The 18,368-nt window shown below is 31.5% G+C and overlaps 1 protein-coding gene across 1 annotated transcript in view; it reads right to left on the bottom strand.

The window, feature by feature from the left end:
• Positions 1-772: 772 nt before the first annotated feature.
• Positions 773-18,368, bottom strand: part of LOC129231409 (mitochondrial pyruvate carrier 1-like) — a 41,231-nt gene continuing 23,635 nt past the window's right edge. The window contains exons 4-6 of the mRNA XM_054865718.1: positions 15,937-16,017; positions 8,216-8,348; positions 773-1,601 (exon numbers count right to left, since the gene is read on the bottom strand). Of these exons, the coding sequence (XP_054721693.1) occupies positions 1,580-1,601; positions 8,216-8,348; positions 15,937-16,017 (236 nt within the window). The 3' untranslated portion in view covers positions 773-1,579. The remainder of the gene's footprint in view (positions 1,602-8,215; positions 8,349-15,936; positions 16,018-18,368) is intronic.

The following is an 18,368-nucleotide window of genomic DNA, read 5'->3' as shown; positions in this document are numbered from 1 at the left end:
AGGTGGCAATACCCAAATAAAAAGATAGACTGTTTTATTCAAAGTTAAGCAGCAACAGTATGAGTTTCCCTACTGAGTTTCAACCCTTTCATTCTCAGAATAGCAATAGTGGGAGAAATGCCTCGGCTCTAAAAATAGCCCTGCCTAATGCCGTCCTTCAATGGTCTAAGGTCCAGAGCACCTCCCACCCCTTGAGAGCAAACAAGCTTGACTTGCGGCTAATGAGAAAGTAATACTTTAGGGGGCTGCATTGACCCCAATCATTGTCAGTTACATTTTTAGTGCCATAGGGTAGAAAAGGTAGTGTAGCTGTCACCACTTGGTAACTAAAAATGGGTAGGACATTACAAAAAGGATTAGGAATACATGGTGAGCTTTCTGCAATGACACAAAGTATCAGAAAAATGTATATATATATATATTCAATCGGGAAAATTTTTCTGTGGAGAGGTCGGAAGTTTTGTTCGTCTTAACTGAAACTTTCTTTTTGTTTTATGCAATATCCATGAAATTTTTAAAGTACTGCAATAGTAAACCAAACTTAACTAACAAAATGTTTGTTTTAGCTGGGATTTCGTATTGACCATGGTTGTATGAACAGAGTTCGACTGTATTATTATTTTTTCAATATAAACACTGTCCAAGAAGTCATTTCCTGTACATACTGAGTTATTTGCTTTTGGAGAATTACTTTTCCCCCAATTCTGATAAATGAGATTTTTTTTTCTTCAAATTATCACCCATGAATATTATGCATAGTTAATGAATGCTGATTTATATGAAACTTAGGTTAAGTGCCTGTGTAGAATTTTATAAATACACATACTTATTCATATTTCTTCACTTATTTATTCATTCATATAACTATGTATCAGTATTTAAACATTCATAAATAATCATTGAGATATTTAATTTCATATTGCACAAATATCTACCTTATATTTTCAGAAACAACTAATAACTTATTTACATTTTTTGTTTTTTAATTGAACAATGGACAAGGATTTATACAAAGCAGAAGATGTACATTATTTTTTCTATCAGTCCTGCCAGCCAGCCAGCATTATGTACACAACTTATACATATAAGACCAGATTAAGAGGAACTCCGAAACTCAAAACCGAAAAAAATCATCAGTTGAACTGCAGTGAATAATTTATCACTTAATGGCTCAAATGTTTCTAAATTTTACTTTGAAGTACAAAACAATGGATAATCCTTTGATCTATGCAGTTTATTCATGGGTTTAATTAGTTAAGAGTAATTTTTACAATATGCATACTGATTTATTATACTTCATGATATATTTTTATATTATAAAACAAATTTTAATTTTGCACCCAGAAAAAGATTAATTTAAAATGGAATATATGCAGAGGAGGGAGTGTACACATTCATACAAATCATAAATATTACATTGCTTTTCAAATGATTGAGAGTCCTGAAAACAATACCACCCTAAGTCAGAAAAAGGCATAATGCCATAATCAGGCTCTATATGTATAAATTATGTCATTTTACATCAGAAAGAAAGCATTTCTGGATTGATCAGATAATCCTCTGCTATATGATAAGAACTTTATGCAGGGTTACTCAAGTATCTGTAAATAAATATAACACATATGAGCACAAGAAAACAGAATGAACAGACATTTATGAAACTAGTAACATTAGCACATGAGACTTACTTTCTTTGCTGAACTCAAAAAATTATCTAGATTGAAAAAAAAAAAAAAAAGTGCTGAGAATCGTTTTTCTCCCCTAATTAACTTGCTGAATATGAATAACAAAAAAAAAAAAAGCTTCCAATTTTAGGAAGATAATGGGAGCAAAAGTTTTTTAAACCACTTAACTAAACCCTAATTCTGCCCAGTTCTGATTGCATGTAGTATGTTTCAAGGTTTTGGGACTTTTTAGCCAGTATGTTATAGAAATGAAATATGTTTTGATATATTGTTTTGTATGTTAATACCATAATGCAGGGCCAGACTATGACTTTTAAGGACTATGGGCAGAAAATTTATTTGGTGCCAATTCTCTGCTTATATTTTGCAGTAAAGCAATAAAATATTTTGATCCTATGTAATATTGCAGCATGGAAACAATATATATTACAGTTGCATACCTAGCATGGGTGAAATTTGGGGATAAATTGTGGTGTCCCCCCCCTCCCAAAAAAAAAGCATTGCTGTATGTACACATGTCAAAGTATTGAGAAAAAATTTTCGAATTTAAGTGGCAACACAAAATTTTAATGAAAAAAGTTGGCTCTGGCCAAATTTTAGGGGAGAGTGTTGTACCTTGGGACACTTTCCATGTTTTAATTTTTAATGTCAATTATTTAAATCAAATTTAAAATCTTAAAGTCACCCTAACCTATTTCTCTGCAATATATATATATATATATATATATATATATATATATATATATATATATATATATATATATATATATATATATATATATATATTTTAATTCAGGCAGTTTGAAAATAAAATATTGCCAGTCATTTAAAGTAAGAGTTCCAAAACTGCCCCAAGATACAACATCCTATTGCACTTTGGGACATATCCTGTTGAACCATGGGAAACTCTTCATGATTCAGGAAACAGCCATACTTAAACTAATTTTGCACCAAAAAACAAAAAAAATATTTTTTCATTTGTAATGAATTAAATCATGAATAATGAATTATGAATCATGATTAATGAATTATTATATGACATTAAATGTGTTTAAAAGATTATATCAGACTAGAACACATTTCCATGTTCCTAAACATATCTTAATTATTTAGAACTATGCATATGTTGTACCTTGGGACATGTCCTAAGGTACAAATATGTTTGGATGCCCCAAGGTACCCCACGTAGTTTAAGAAAAACCAAAATAGTGGTCAATCTAGATGCACCATCATTATTTTCTCATAACCAAAATGTTTCAAGTATATCTCTTTCATAACAAAATGAAATTCAGTTGTTTAGTTTTACAAATACAAAGACAGAAAATGAGATAAAAATGAAGAAAATATTTACTTTTCAGTCATGAAATTTTATTTCTCTCCCAAAATCATCAATTTAACTCTTTTGATGCTTATTATTACTATTGCAACATTTAGTAGTGAAGATTACTATTACAGATTACAAGAAACATGGCTGCTAAAAATAGATTCTTAGAAATTAGCACTGTCCCAAGGTACAACACTCTCCCCTAATGCTTCAAATATGGCCCACTCACTTTTACAGAAGTTGAAAGGATATTAAATAACAAGTGGTAATGTCAAAACAGAAGAAAACCTCGAAGAATGTATTGTAATTTTTTGCAGTAAAAGCAGTTAATGTACAGCCTGAGTAAAAAACTTTTAAGGCCAGTAAAATTTCTTGTGAAAAACAGAAAATAAAATTAAAAGGGATTTTAATACTATTGTATTATTATTAATTATTAATGCTCATTGGTAAGAAATAACGCAACAGACAGGATTTTTAAAGTATGCAATTACCAGAAAAAGTGATATATTCATATATTTTAGCCCGAGTAAAAACTTGAGGGACACTTTTTTTTTTAAACAAGAAGTACATATACTGGAATAAATATCACTGCAGTTAACAAGATTGTGAAAACCCTTCAACTTGTAGTTTTGTCATTAACTTCTTAAAAGTTTTGGTTCTCTTTATGAAGGTAAGAAGTTAACTGTTCATGAAAGAGGGCAGATTGAAGATTTTTCTTCAATGAGGATAATTAGGCATACTATTGCTTAAAAAATTGGAAGATTCAACATTGAAGTCAACAACTTTTTAAAATTGAAACACAGTTATGGTGAAAAGATCACCGGGGAAAGACCTAAAGCTTTGTCTTTGCGTGATGGAGGAAGAGTTTGGAAACTAAGACAGGGTGGCGACAGGAACTGTAAAAAAAAAAAGTTCCCTGACTTTTCCCTGATTAAGTTCACCAAATTTCCCTGATTTATGTTACCAATGATAATGTTTCTCTTTCTTTGCTCTACTTGAAATCCATTGTATGTTTGTATAAAATGCAGTATTTTAAACGTTTTAAGTTGTGTAAAGTTGTTGAACTAAAGATATATTTTTTAAAAAATGCTACTTTTTTAATAAAATGGTAAAAAAAAAGCATATCAAGTTAATTTTTTGGGGGAAAAAAACCCCTGCAAAACAGTATATTAAATTTTCCTACATGGAAAGATTACAGAAAATTAAAAAAAAAAAAAAACTTCCATAAACCACTTGGCATAAGAATTTTAAGAAACTATTAAAATCACTCTTAAAAACATATGTGTATTTATGATAGAACTAAAAAGTAATTGAAATTATTTTGAACTAAATTTTCAAGCAGTATAATAATTGTTGCAAAAATAACAAGTAATAGTGAAAGAATAGAAGTAATGTAGTTATTTTTATATAACTAATTGACATATTTATGCAAAACAGATGAAACCATTTGACATCCATTCATAGGGAGCTTTTCTCTAATCAAGAATATAGGTAATGAATGAATACAGCATTTTAACAATAAAAAAATAAAGATATTTACTTAAGTGAAAAAGTTAACTCTATTTCAAATTATTTCAGTATGTAACGAAAGAGAATCTTGGATTGCTTTTATAACAAACAACTTTGAAATGCAAGAAAAAAAAAGCAATTAGTTAATTTTAAAATATTTAAAAGAAGAACACAACTTGGTTATAAAATAAAAGAATCACTTAAGTCTGAAGAAAAGAAAACCTTTATAATTTGAGGTGACAACAAAAAGTATAATGGCAAAAAATAAAGTTTTTTTTTTTTTTAAAGTTCAATTTTAGCAATTAAATTAAAAACGCGAAGAAATAATAACTTTTAAACTTTTATAGTATCAATTCAAAAACCAAAGATTTCTTCTTGAAATCGTGGTTACAGTATGCTAATTACTTCGAGACAATGGAATAAAGGTAAAGGAGCTAAGGCATTAATGAAGGTTTCCTCTTTGCCTTTATGGTTGTTTATTTTACGTAGCATCGAAAGCGTAAAAGGAAATTTCAAGCAAGGGAAAATAAACAATCTAACAGACACAGAAGCATTCTTAGGAAGTTTATCCTGTGGTTAATAACTAAGATTCAATACTTTGACATTGAGAAAAAAAGATGCACAAATATGCGGCAGTGTATGGTTGCACCTCATTAATTTTACTTTTATTTTTGAATAGATAAATGGCGGAAAATGTATAGGGAATTTAGAGTACTTAACTTTGCAGAGCAAAAAAATTCTTCATAAAATCAATTTTCCCTGATTTTGTGTAATTTTTTAAAAATTCCCTGATATTTCCCTGATTAATAAAGTTCCCTGACTTTTTCCTGATCTCCCTGATCTGTCACCACCCTGTAAGATGGAGGAAGAGTTTGCAAACTAACATCACCTGAAAAGTACTCAATCAGGAAACGTATTCATATAATACGTTTAAATGTTTGTCAAAAGCAATGTATGGAACACAATTAGAATGTGTGGAGATTTTATTTATGCAGCAAAATTGCCTTAGCCTCAGTTACTGACTAGGCACAACATAGAGCATTTGAACTTTAGCCAGGAAATCAGACCTGGAGTAACCAATGGATACAACTAGTTTTTCTGATAAAAAGAAGTGGAATTTGGATGGACTAGATGGATGGAAGTGCAACTGGCATGATTTACCAAAAGAAAAAGACATATTCTCTAAGTGCCAATTAGATGGAGGCTCTAACATGACTTGAGAGTGCTTTGTTTATAATGGTGTGGGCTCAGTTATATTTCTTTCCAGTAAAATGAAGCCACAAGCATATCAAAATGTTTTAGTAAGCTACCTTTTAATAAATGCTGAATTATTGCTGGAGAAAATTGGAAATATCAGCAAGACCATGCACCTATGCATTCGAGTAACAGTACGAAAAATTGTTAAAACTTTGAAATGACCAACTAAGTCTCCTGATCTTAGCTTAATATAGAACTATGGGGTGACATAGCAAGACAAGTTTATGCAAATGGGAGACATTTTAATTCATCAAAGCAGAGCTGAAATTTACTATTGAAGATGAATTGCTTGAAATAGATCTCGAACGTTTTCAAAAACTAATTTTATCCATGAAAAGAAGCACGTTTGAAGTAATTTAAAGACATGACTCTTACACAAGCTCATAAATGTTTTTATTTTTGTCTTCATATGCTTTTTTTCTGAGTTGGCCTTAAAGATTTTACTCAGGTTCAAATATTGATCTGTAATATTTTCTGTTAAAGAAATACTTACAAAAAATTTTTTTTGCTATTTTTACTTGTACTTAAGGTTTATAATTATCACTCAAATGATGTTTTGATCCTAAGTTTAAGATGTGTCCAATTTGTAAAAAAAAGTTTCTTGGCCTCAAAGTTTTTACTCAGCGATTTTGATAACAAAATGCAAAAATAGAAATATCAATCGGCACTTATTGAGAGGTTACACCTTTTATCTATAAAAATAAAAATATTTACAGATATTTGTTTGCATTTTTCATGATTTTTTAGTGCCTATAATTTGGGGGATGGAGCACAGCAAAAGACAAAAAGAACTAACCAATTGTTTCCTACTTACCCACGAACACTCAAAGTGGCCACAAATGATCTTTTCAAACTAACCTTACACCGGGTTTTAAACTAGGTTTTTTACTATGGAAAGATTTTGTCACAGTTTTCATCCCTCTTCCCGACTCAAATGAAAGAAAGACGCTCTGCCAAACATGAGTACATAAATATTTATACACTCACTTCACCATTCTTAATGTTCCAAAAGGCTATGAAGAATAACAAGGGGGGGGGGGAGGGAAACATGAAGTAGCTACTATGAAAACCTGATTTTTGCCTCCCCCCTTCCTTTGACTCATGCTGCCTCCCTTTCAAGGAAAGGATAAGAAATTTATCAGCAGGAATAGCTAGAACGTTAATTTTAGAGCAGTTGACTGATGGATTTACTCTCGAAGAAATTCAAATGTAATCACTCATAAATCAATTTTGATTAAGTCTTTTCATGATGTCTGTAAGTATTTATTTGGATGTAAGAATTTATGGGCAACCAAGAAATCCATTTCAATTATTCTCAGAGCCATTCTGGCAAGCTTTCTCACGATGTCTATATGTATCTCACATAACTCAGTAAGAGTTTGCTATAGAAGGTTGAAGTATCATATGTAAGATCAATGCACATGTAATTGTGTTTTTCTTTTTGGTAGTGATCAGCATAGCTAGATAATATAGACTAAAGCGTGCACACAGTACGCGGATACATTTGATGCTGTGCAGATACATTTGCTGTAGATGTGTGCATTGACTGAAAATTGTTAATAATATCCATATTAAACACTGATTATCTTCAAAATTTGAAGATGTATTAATGAAAAATGTTCATTATTGCTTCCAGGAATACATGATTGAAAGCAAAAGGCTTTTTTTTACTAAAAATGTTTCGTATCCACTGCATGTTGATTTTCATTCCTACAGATAGTTTTGAGCTATGTGTGCAGCTATGTGTGAGCTTTATATTATCTTACTATGGTGATCAGATGTTCCAGCAAGACTGTTAACTAAATTTTTAGGGCAAATTGGCTAATCAAACTTAAGTTCAAGTCGTTTTCGTATTAAGACATTTCCTACGAAGTATCCATCAACCTTAATAGTTAATTTATCATTTTGTACCACTTGGACAGTGCTAATGACACGGACCTCCCAATATCTTTATTACTTTATTACACATATTTAAAAAAGTTTTCTGTACCAAATAATAATAGAGAGAACAAAAGTTTTAAATATTAATACTCGTTTTGTGTACATGTATCACATTCATTTATTACTTCATGAGACAATATCTTCAGAAATATCAAAACATGACTCACTAATGAATTATAAGTATAAAATGCACAGTAACAACAAAATAGAAAGCAAATGTATCACATGTTATTTTAATCTAAAGAGGTGTAGGATTACAAGTTAAATAATTTAATTCAAGCCAAAAAAAAATTCTTACTTGAATGAGTTTAACTATAAAACGTATTTTTAGAAACAAAAAAGAAAAGGGCAGATATTATTCAAATACAGACAATTACAATATTTTAATCTATATCATAACTCTATCTTGCATGAATTAAAACATATTCAAATTTTCATTCAACACTAAATAGTTACATTTTAGAATTTTTATATTACTAAGAAAAATATGAAAACATACTCATGTTTAACAAGTCTGCAACCTTGTGTAATTTGAGCAGCTTCATTTGTAAAATGGCAAGCAAATAATAGCAAATTACGAGGTTGAACTTTCCATGCAAATCTCATGAACAACAGAGAATATATACACAAAGCTAAAATGAAAATCATCAATTAGCACAAAATATTTCATAATTTATTAATTTTTATAAATTCTTTCTACACAAAAAACTTTAAAGACATAAACAGTGTGTACACAGAGTGGCGACAGGAACTGTGAAAAAAAGTTCCCTGACTTTTCCCTGATTAGGTTTACCAAATTTCCCTGATTTACGTTACCAATGATAATGTTTTCTTTCTTTGCTCTACTTGAAATCCATTGTATGTTTGTAAAAAATGCAGTATTTTAAACGTTTTAAGTTGTGTAAAGTTGTTGAACTAAAGATATTTTAAAAAGATGCTCTTTTTTAATAAAATGGTTTTAAAAAATATATCAAGTCAATTTTTTTGGGAAAAGAAACCCTACAAAACAGTATATTAAATTTTTCTACATGGGAAAATCATAGAAAATTTAAAAAAAAAAAAAAAATTACTTCTAGAAACCACTTAGCATAAGAATTTTAAGAAACTATTAAAATTACTCTTAAAATTATGTGTATTTATGATAGAACTAAAAAGTAATTGAAATTATTTTGAACTAAGTTTTCAAACAGTATAATAATTATTGCAAGAATAACAAGTAATAGTGAAAGAATTGAAGTAATGTAGTTGTTCTTATGTAACTAATCGACATATTTATGCAAAACCGATAAAACCATTTGACATCCATTCATAGGGAGCTTTTCTCTAATCAAGAACATAGGTTTTAATGAATGAATACAGCATTTTAACAATAAAAAAATAAAGATATTTACTTAAGTACACAAGTTAACTCTATTTCAAATTATTTCAGTATGTAACGAAAAGAAATCTTAGATTGCTTTTGTAACAAACAACTTTGAAATGCAAGAAAAAAAATCAGTTAATTAATTTCAAAATATATAAAAAAAAAAAAAAATACAACTTGGTTATAAAATTAAAGAAGCCCTTAAGTCTGAAGAAAAGAAAACCTTTATAATCTGCGGTGACAACAAATAGTATAACAGCAAAAAACAAAGTTTTTTTTATTGAAAGTTCAATTTTAGCAATTAAATTAAAAATGTGAAGAAGTAATAACTTTTAAGCTTTTAAGGTCTTAATTCAAAAACCGAAGATTTCTTCTTGAAATCGTGATTACAGTACACTAACTACTTCGAGACAATGGAATAAAGGCAAAGGAGTTAAGGTATTAATGAAGGCTTCCTCTTTGCCTGTATGGTTGTTTATATTACGTTGCATTGAAAGCGTATAAGGAAATTTCAAGCTAGGTAAAATAAACAACCTAACAGACACAGAAGCAATCTTAGGAAGTTCATCCTGTGGTTAATAAGTAAAATTCAATACTTTGACGTTTATTAAAAAAGATGCACAAATATGCGGCAGTGTATAATCGCACCTCATTAATTTTACTTTTATTTTTGAATAGATAAATGGCGGAAAATGTATAGGGAATTTAGAGTACTTAACTTTGCAGAGCAAAAAAATTCTTCATAAAATCAATTTTCCCTGATTTTGTGTAATTTTTTCAAAATTCCCTGATATTTCCCTGACTTTTCCCTGATTCATAAAGTTCCCTGACTTTTCCCTGATCTCCCTGATCTGTCGCCACCCTGGTACATTCATATTTCTAATGCAGTATTATAAAGCTCAGAGATACTGTAGGAATAGCCAAAATAAGCACTATATCACCAAAAGTATTGAAACACTTTCACAAGTTCACATTTTTACGAATTTCTCGAGAAATAATAGACCAATTGTTCTGTAACTTTTATCACAGAAAAGGTATCCTTCAGCTGTTATTTTTGAATCAAAAGTAATCATCCCTGCATTTAGGAGACTAGCAACAAATTGGAAAAACAACAAAGGTTTTTTGGTCATACTCAGAGGCGGATCAAGTGAAGTGGAAACCCTAAGCAGTAAAAATTTTGTGTCTCCTCTAACTTAAGTAAAAAATAGAAGTTCCAATAAAATAAAAAATCAAGTATAAACAAAAATTAAAAACAACATCGTCACACAATAATTAGTGGCGGATCATGGAATTTTGAGGCCCCAGGCGCAACCGGATCCGGAGGCCCTCTAATTGACAGAACAAAAATAGTTTACTAATAGTAACAGTGCAGAAAATAATTACTTTTTCTAATTTTTTGAATCAACAAGCTTTTTTTTTTGGGGGGGGGGGGGGAGGTAGTAGCGATCTTATTTAAAAGGGAAAAAATGATATTTCTGATTAAAAAAAAACTTTACAGTGAAAAATGTTGCCTTCTATATTTTTCGCAATTTAGTTAATGCCGGGGGTGAAATCCAAGTCCCAATTACTGACGTCTAGCAAAATCCTAACATTCCCCAGTTTTCTAATGCGCATATTCCAACGGGGGGGGGGACTCGGCAAAAAATAAAAAGAGAGAGAACCTCTGATCGTATAGGGAAGATAAGGAAAGGGGGATCCGGGGGTTCTCCCACGGGAAATTTTTTTAACTTTCAGTTTTAAAGACTCAATTTTAGATTTTCTTTGCTGATGTTAGGGGGCAAAGATGTGCAGGTGTCTCAGCGGAAGGTTGTTGAAATTGAAGCCTTAAAAACGCGATTATAGGTCATATTTATTGACGTTAGAGTAAGGGATGGAGCTCAAGGACTACCTCCAATCGATTTTTAAAAAACAAATAGCTCAAAATCAATTCCTTCTCCTCCCCCCCTTCCCAATTTTCGAAATTGAAGTTTCAAAAATGCAATTATAGACAAACTTTACGGGATACACAATTTTACGGGAAACAGGTTCAGGAGCTCTCCCCTAGAAATTTGTTTAAAAAATTAGGGTGCTAAAAACTTAAGCAGTATTTTATATTCAGGGGCTATTCCACTTAAAGTTTTTTTAAGTGTAGTTTAAAAAACTTGATTTTTTATGATATTAGAGGAAGGAGGTTCAGGGACACTTGCGCAAATATTTTCTGAAATTCAAGTCTTAAAAACGAGACAGCTAAATGCATTTTTAAGACTTGAATTTCAGCAATCCTCTGTCAATAATGAATAGTTGTAAAAATTCAACAATTATCACTATCAAGATTGACAAATAAATTTAATCTCTTTATATTAAAAAAAAGTAAGGTCAAAGAAATTCTGAAAGGAAGTCTGTGGCGGGCTTGCTTTCAGAAGACCTCATAGCACTACAGCCTTGAAATTTTTGTACAAAGTTACTTTGAACCCCGGTGGTTTGCACTTGGGGTTTTGTTTTTTAAATTTTGAATTAGTTTTTTTTTTAAATAATTTTTTAAGCTCAAATTTCACATAAATTGCCTATTAAAGAGGTGAAAATTACTTGCACATATTAATATTATATATCGTTGGAAAGTGGAATTTTCTGCGTTCTACGCAATTTGTTTCAATGCTCTAACATAACTATGGCGGGAGTTCTTTGCGTTTTTAGCTCGATTTTTTTTAGGCTTAGCTGAAATTTATGCACTACTTTCATCATTAAATCTATCAGTAAAAAGGGAAGAATTGTCCTTGAGTTTTCTTTTTGACACTACTGGAAAGAGTCGCATTTTTTACTCCATCTAACTCTATGGTCTAAAAACTAAGCTTCTATCTCCAAAGGAAAAAAAAAGTTACAAGCAGTTTTCATCAAGTTCAAAAAAATTCTTTTTTATTTGGCGTTGCCATAGTTACATCTTTTAGATTAGTTTGTTTTTTCTTTTTTATTCACAAATTTTATGGGTTACGATTTTAACAGAAAATCTTAGGCTTAACTCAATTCAAACACCGAGTTAAAGAGCAAAATATATTATTAGAGACCATGAATATGAAAGTGACGTTTCAAATGTACAAAACTGCAATTTTGCAATGCTCAGGAACCCCTTAGCCCTTATGGTTCTGCAAGCTGGTGCAAGTTATTTTGAAAGCAAAGAATTGCAAGTTTCTTTCCAATTGACGATTTAAATCTCTGCAAATCAAATAAGATTGAGAAGCAATCTTCGGGGGGTTGATGAGCATCAGTGAGCAAGAGGCGAAGCCCCCAATTTGATAAAAAATAGTTTCAAAGATAAATTTCTAATAATGTAAAAGCATTAATTTTTGCAAGACATAATTTTCATGAAAACAAAGATGTTAGTGATTTTGCAAGCCGAAATGTTAGCGATTATAATGGGCTCATGAAAATAAGTGATTTTACAACATGTAATTATATACTAATGCTCGACTCATGTAATGTGATAAGATTTTAGATCACATATTAAAGCTAAGAAAAACTCCAAATGTAACAAAAGTGCAAAGTAAAATTTGACAATGCATTTTCATTTCTACCAACAATTTTAAAAAGTTTTTTTAAAATCTAATGTACTAAGATTTTGTAACTTTTTATGTTCTATGCCTTTGGTGGAGAACTTTTTACCCTAGAGACCTCATTTAAAATCTGCAATAAGAGTACACAAGGCAGATCGGAAAATGGGGGGGGGGGGGGCATTTGACCCACCGGGAATCTTATTGTAAGCCGTAGAGTAGCCTCAAGCACCACGCCGTACATTTTGGGTGGTACATTAGACTACACTAGTAGCAGGAAATAACAAATCGGGAAAGGGTATTATAGGATAAAATGGTTTTGTACAGCATATAGTTAATTTTGAAGATGATCAATTAAAAGTAATTTTTAACTTATTGCCGTACAAAAAAAAAAATGGGTCAGGAAAGGCCCAAAAGTTTTGGTTTTCCAATTATTTTGCGGTCTTTTTCAGTGACTTTACCATGTACGGCATTAGCATGTATTTTCTTTTTATATATAATTTCACTTTTTTTCAGTGCCGTACAAATTTATTGGTGTGGGGGTCAAAATATGGTGTGCCAACCCCTTCTTTCAGACCGAAGGTTGCGGGTCATTTGATTCATCATAAATTTTTAAGATTCTAAAACTTCTTCTAAAAACAGTATGGGTTGATATAATGACGTACATTTTGGGTGGTATATGCGACGACACCGGAAGCAGGAAGTGACGCATTAGGAAAGGGTATTTTAGGATTAAAAAATTTTGTACGGCATATAGCTAATTTTAAAGATTCAATTAAAAGTCATTTTTAACTTATTGCCATACAAAAAAAAACTGGTCAGGAAAGGTTAAAAATTTTTGGTTTTCTAATTACTTTACAGATTTTTCCGTGATTTTACCATGTACGGCATTAGCATATTTTCTTTTTTTTAATACATAATTTCAGTCTTTTTAATGCCGTAGAAATTATTGGTGCAGGGGTGGATATATGGGGGTGCCAATAAAGGTCAAGATTCACGGTCGCCACTCGCCATGTGGCGACCTAGTTTGAAAAAGTGGTGACCTAAAAAAGCGTCCTTAGTTGCCATTTTCCGCCCTGTTGCTCCTAGAAAATAAAATCTTGAGGAATAATAGGAATTATGCACAAACTCAAGAGGGTGGAAGAAAATAAATCCCTTTTTAAACATACGCCTGTGTGAGAATAAATACATCAAGGAAAATCGTTTTTTGACCAGAACGACAAGATCGTTACGTGTGAAACATAGACGCCATATTTGGTCACTCACAACATGGAAGTAGGCAAAGTACTGCAGTACTTAAGTTTGCAAATACAAAGCAGAATTTGATGCTTATTCAAATGCAAACTAATGAAAATAACGTGAAATGTGCTGTAAAGCATTTTATTTATTTATTTATTCACTATTATTTAAAAGTTTTCTTGAGAAATGAAAAATTTGTATTTAAAATTTCACCTTATCCTTATTGCATTGGACGCTAATGTGATAAAAGCTATAACAGTTCAATTAAATTGATGTTTAATGATGATTTTACATTTTATAATTATTTTTATGCTAAAAATTCAAAAAACTAAATCTTAATTTTTAGCGCAGTCGCCATATTTGGTCACTTGTAATAGATGGAAATAGATAAGATTCTTTAAGTGCCTAAGTTTCTAAAAATAGAATTGGATGTCTATTGCAATACCAATGCAAACTATTGAACATTCCGCAAAATGTGCGATATTCCCCCCCCCCCTGGATAATTAATTATTTTCTTGAAAAATGCAAAAATTTTTCCTTCAAATTTTATCTTCAAAATGCTATTTTATCCGTATTGCCTAGACTCTTTCATCTAAATTATTGTTTTTTGAGGGTTTTTAATTATTAAAATTACTTTCATATCTTAAAAATTTTTCATGTAGTCGCCATGTTTGGTCATTTGCAAGATGGAAGCAGAAAAATCTATTTAATTGCCCAAGTTTCCAAAAACAGAATTCGATGCCTATCTCAGTGCGAACTACTGAAAATAACTTAAAAAGCGCCCGAAATTATGTTTTCTTTTTTTTTTTTTTTTAAATTAGTTATTTCCTGGAAAAGTGAATTTTTATCAGCAAAATTGTATTTTTTGTACATTTCATCTGAAATGCAGTTTCTTGCCGACTTTTCATTGATTTATTCAGGCCCGGATCTATAAACTTCAAGGGCGCCCATATGGTGGGGCAAGTGGGGGCTCAAGCCCCCCTTTGAAATTAGAACTTCCTTGCTTTCAGAACTTTTTTCTTTGCAAAAACGTAAAAACATTTCTTCTCCAGCAATTAATGAATAAGTTATTAAAATTGTCAAATAAAATCTGTACTAACCCCTCCCCAGATGCCAGCAGTGTATATTTGTAATGTTAATAAGTCTTAGTGCTAGTTCGTTTTCATTTTTTCTTCAATTTCTTTAGCTGTTGGGTCCATTAAAGACGGTGGCCCTCTTGCATTGCGGGGTCTGTGGATATGCAGATCTAGACTAGAATTTATTTATCTATTTTTGGAAGAAAAAAAAACCCCAAAATACATTTTATAGTTTTAAAATTTAATTCTGTAAAGTTCTATTTATTTGTTTTTTCATGAAAGTAGTAAAAACTCCTCTCCCATTTTGTACTTCAACACTCTGCGATAGTGGTGGTTACCAAGTTGTGTGAAACTCTCCAAAGTAATTACTACATGACTTTAAACAAATTTCAACAGTTGGCTCATTGTTTGAAGTTGAGCGTATGGACTTAGTTTTGGCATTATGATTGTAAGTATAAAGTTGTTTTTATAAATTCATCGCTTGCATCTACCTGATCTTTTGCCATGTCTACCCTTCTCTAATTCAACTCCATTGCATTTTGACTTCTCTCCACTGCCATGTCCGATAACAAGTTTCAAAACTGGCAAAGTAGCCCTTTCTTTGTAGATTGTGTAACTTTCACTAAGTGTACAGGTCCATGGTTCATGGAAGATTTTTTATGAACTTTTTTGAAGTAATTGATCGTGACATATGCTAATCAAAGACCAAAAAGCTTAGGAGGGACGAAAGATAGTGCATTTACCCTATAATTATTAAGAATTTGAGCTCACTTGAGTTGGAACAACATATATTCACTTTTAATATTATTACTTGAAATGCAAAAAGAAAAAAAATGTAACAGTGATTCATGATTTTAAAAATGAACCCACTTTTTTGAAAAGCATGAGTCCTTGAAACCTGGTTTCATGAGTCATCAGCGGAACCCCAGATGTTGCATTAAATATTAATTTAAGTGAAAACTGAGTTTTCATCAAAACTAATAAGCTGGAAACGATCTTTTCTGACAGAAATTCTTACCTAAAGTCATTTTTCCACTTATCATTGAGGGATCCTTTTTTATGTCTGCTATAGCTGCTATTGGAATGCCCCAATTGGCAACTAAAAATAAAAATTCTTACAAACAAATGAAACAAAAATAACTGAGAAACCAACATTAAAAGACACAAATTGTAAAAAGCATTTCTTACACTTGTTTCAGGGTTACATGAAACATTTTTTTCAATTCAAATGATGTCATTAATTCAATGCAATTCACTCAATTCAATGGTAATAACTTAAGTGGTACTACAATGAAGCTCTTCACTGGCTTCATTGCAAATGCTGTTTAGAATTGTAGAAGGTTAAAACGTTTCTGCACAGGCAGACCTTAGTAACTCAAAAAAAGGTAATAGCCTTTTTTTTTTTTTTTTTTTTGTAATTTTTAATTTTTTAATAATGGTTTCTCAAATTTTGTTTCAGAACAAAAGTAAATGTTTAATTCTTAATGCACATAATATACTTTAAATACAAATACAAATATGACGACCAGCAACAGGCACTGGGCCCAGCTAGGCTGGTCCTAGTCAATTAATTAGTCCCCAATGAAGATCAATGGCCCTCTTAAAGCTATCCACTCCCTTGCTCATTACCGCCTCTTCCGGTAAGCTATTCCAAGTGCCCACGACCCTGCTAAAGTAGTAGTTTTTCCTGATTTCCAAGTTAGCCTGAGATTTAAATAGCTTAAAACAATGACCCCTTGTCCTGCTTTCCCCACAAAAATTTAATCCATTTACATCTTTCATTTTGATAAATTTAAATAACTGAATCATGTCCCCTCTGACTCTCCTTTGCTCCAGGCTGTACATGTTAAGCCTATTAAGTCTGGTATCATAATCTAAATCTGAGAGTCCCCTTACTAATTTAGTTACCCTTCTTTGAACCCTTTCCAATACAAAAATATCTTTCTTCAGATAAGGCGACCAAAACTGAACAGCATACTCCAAATGAGGTCTTACTAAACTCCTATATAAAGGCAGAAGAACTTTCTTAGATTTGTTTGAAATAGATCTATTGATGAACCCAAGCATTTTGTTGGCTTTGTTACTAGCAATACTGCACTGTTGACTAAACTTGAAGTCCTGATTTATAAAGACACCCAGATCCATAACATTTTCTGCCTGATTTATGACTGAACCCTGTAAACGATATCTCAAATGCTTATTTCCATGACCTAAGTGGAGCACTTGACATTTCCCTACATTAACTGCCATACCCCATTTATCTGCCCACTTAGTAATATGATCTAAATCCTCTTGCAGCTGTTTTACTTGTTCTTCATTTTCGACAATCCCCATAACTTTTACATCGTCAGCAAAACAATTCATGCTTCCAGAAATATTTTCATTGATGTCATTCATAAATATAATAAACAAAAGAGGCCCTAAAACTGATCCCTGAGGAACCCCACTTAAAACATCACTCCAATTAGAATGATTTCCTCTCACAACTACTCTTTGCTTCCTACCAGTAAGCCAATTTCTAACCCAAAGTAAAGTTTTTCCTCCTATTCCAATGTCAGCTAACTTGCTGAGAAGAGCAACATGCGGTACCTTGTCAAAAGCTTTTTGAAAATCAATATAAACAACATCCACACATTTTTTGTTATCTAAAGCTGAGGTAACCTTGTCTTAGAAATGCAATAAATTAGTAGTACAGGATTTACCTTTCCTGAAACCATACTGCAAACTAGTCAACAGACTATTAGCCTCTAAGAACATCATGATCTTAATTTTGATCAAAGTTTCGAAAATCTTACAAATCACCGAAGTCAAACTTACAGGTCTATAATTCCCAGCAATACCTTTAGACCCCTTCTTGAAGAGTGGCGTTATGTTAGCCAGCTTCCAGTCCTCTGGCACCGTCCCCGAGTTATAAGAAGCATTGAAAATATTCAAAATAACATCCACTAATTCCTCTGCACATTCAACTAAAATTTTTGGATAAATATTATCTGGTCCCGGAGCTTTAGTTGCTTTAATCTTTTTCAAATGAAATAAAACCTCCTCCCTGGAAAATACAAAATCCTCAAGCTGTATAATAGCTTGTGTCTTGTTAGTGTCAACTGTTGAGATACAGTTATCGTTAAACACACTGGAAAAAAAGTTATTTAGAACATTTGCAATATCCCTATCGTTTTGGATTAAATTTCCATGCTCATCAACCAAAGGCCCAATTTGACTGTTTCGAGCTTTCCCAGAATTAGCGTAAGCAAAAAACCTCTTAGGGTTCCCATCAATGTCATCTGCCAGCCTTTGCTCCAATTCCCTTTTCTGAATCCGTACCAAATACTTAAAATTTCGCCTTGCCTTACCATACTGGAGCCTCTCCGCACTCTGACCAGTTTCTTTAAACTTACGAAAAGTGGCTTGCTTATAATTAAGAGCTTCCCGGCGAATTTAACCCAATAATAA

This window comes from Uloborus diversus, chromosome 10, assembly GCF_026930045.1.
Source record: "Uloborus diversus isolate 005 chromosome 10, Udiv.v.3.1, whole genome shotgun sequence".
Lineage (NCBI taxonomy): Eukaryota > Metazoa > Arthropoda > Arachnida > Araneae > Uloboridae > Uloborus > Uloborus diversus.
This window is presented reverse-complemented; position numbering and strand designations above follow the sequence as displayed.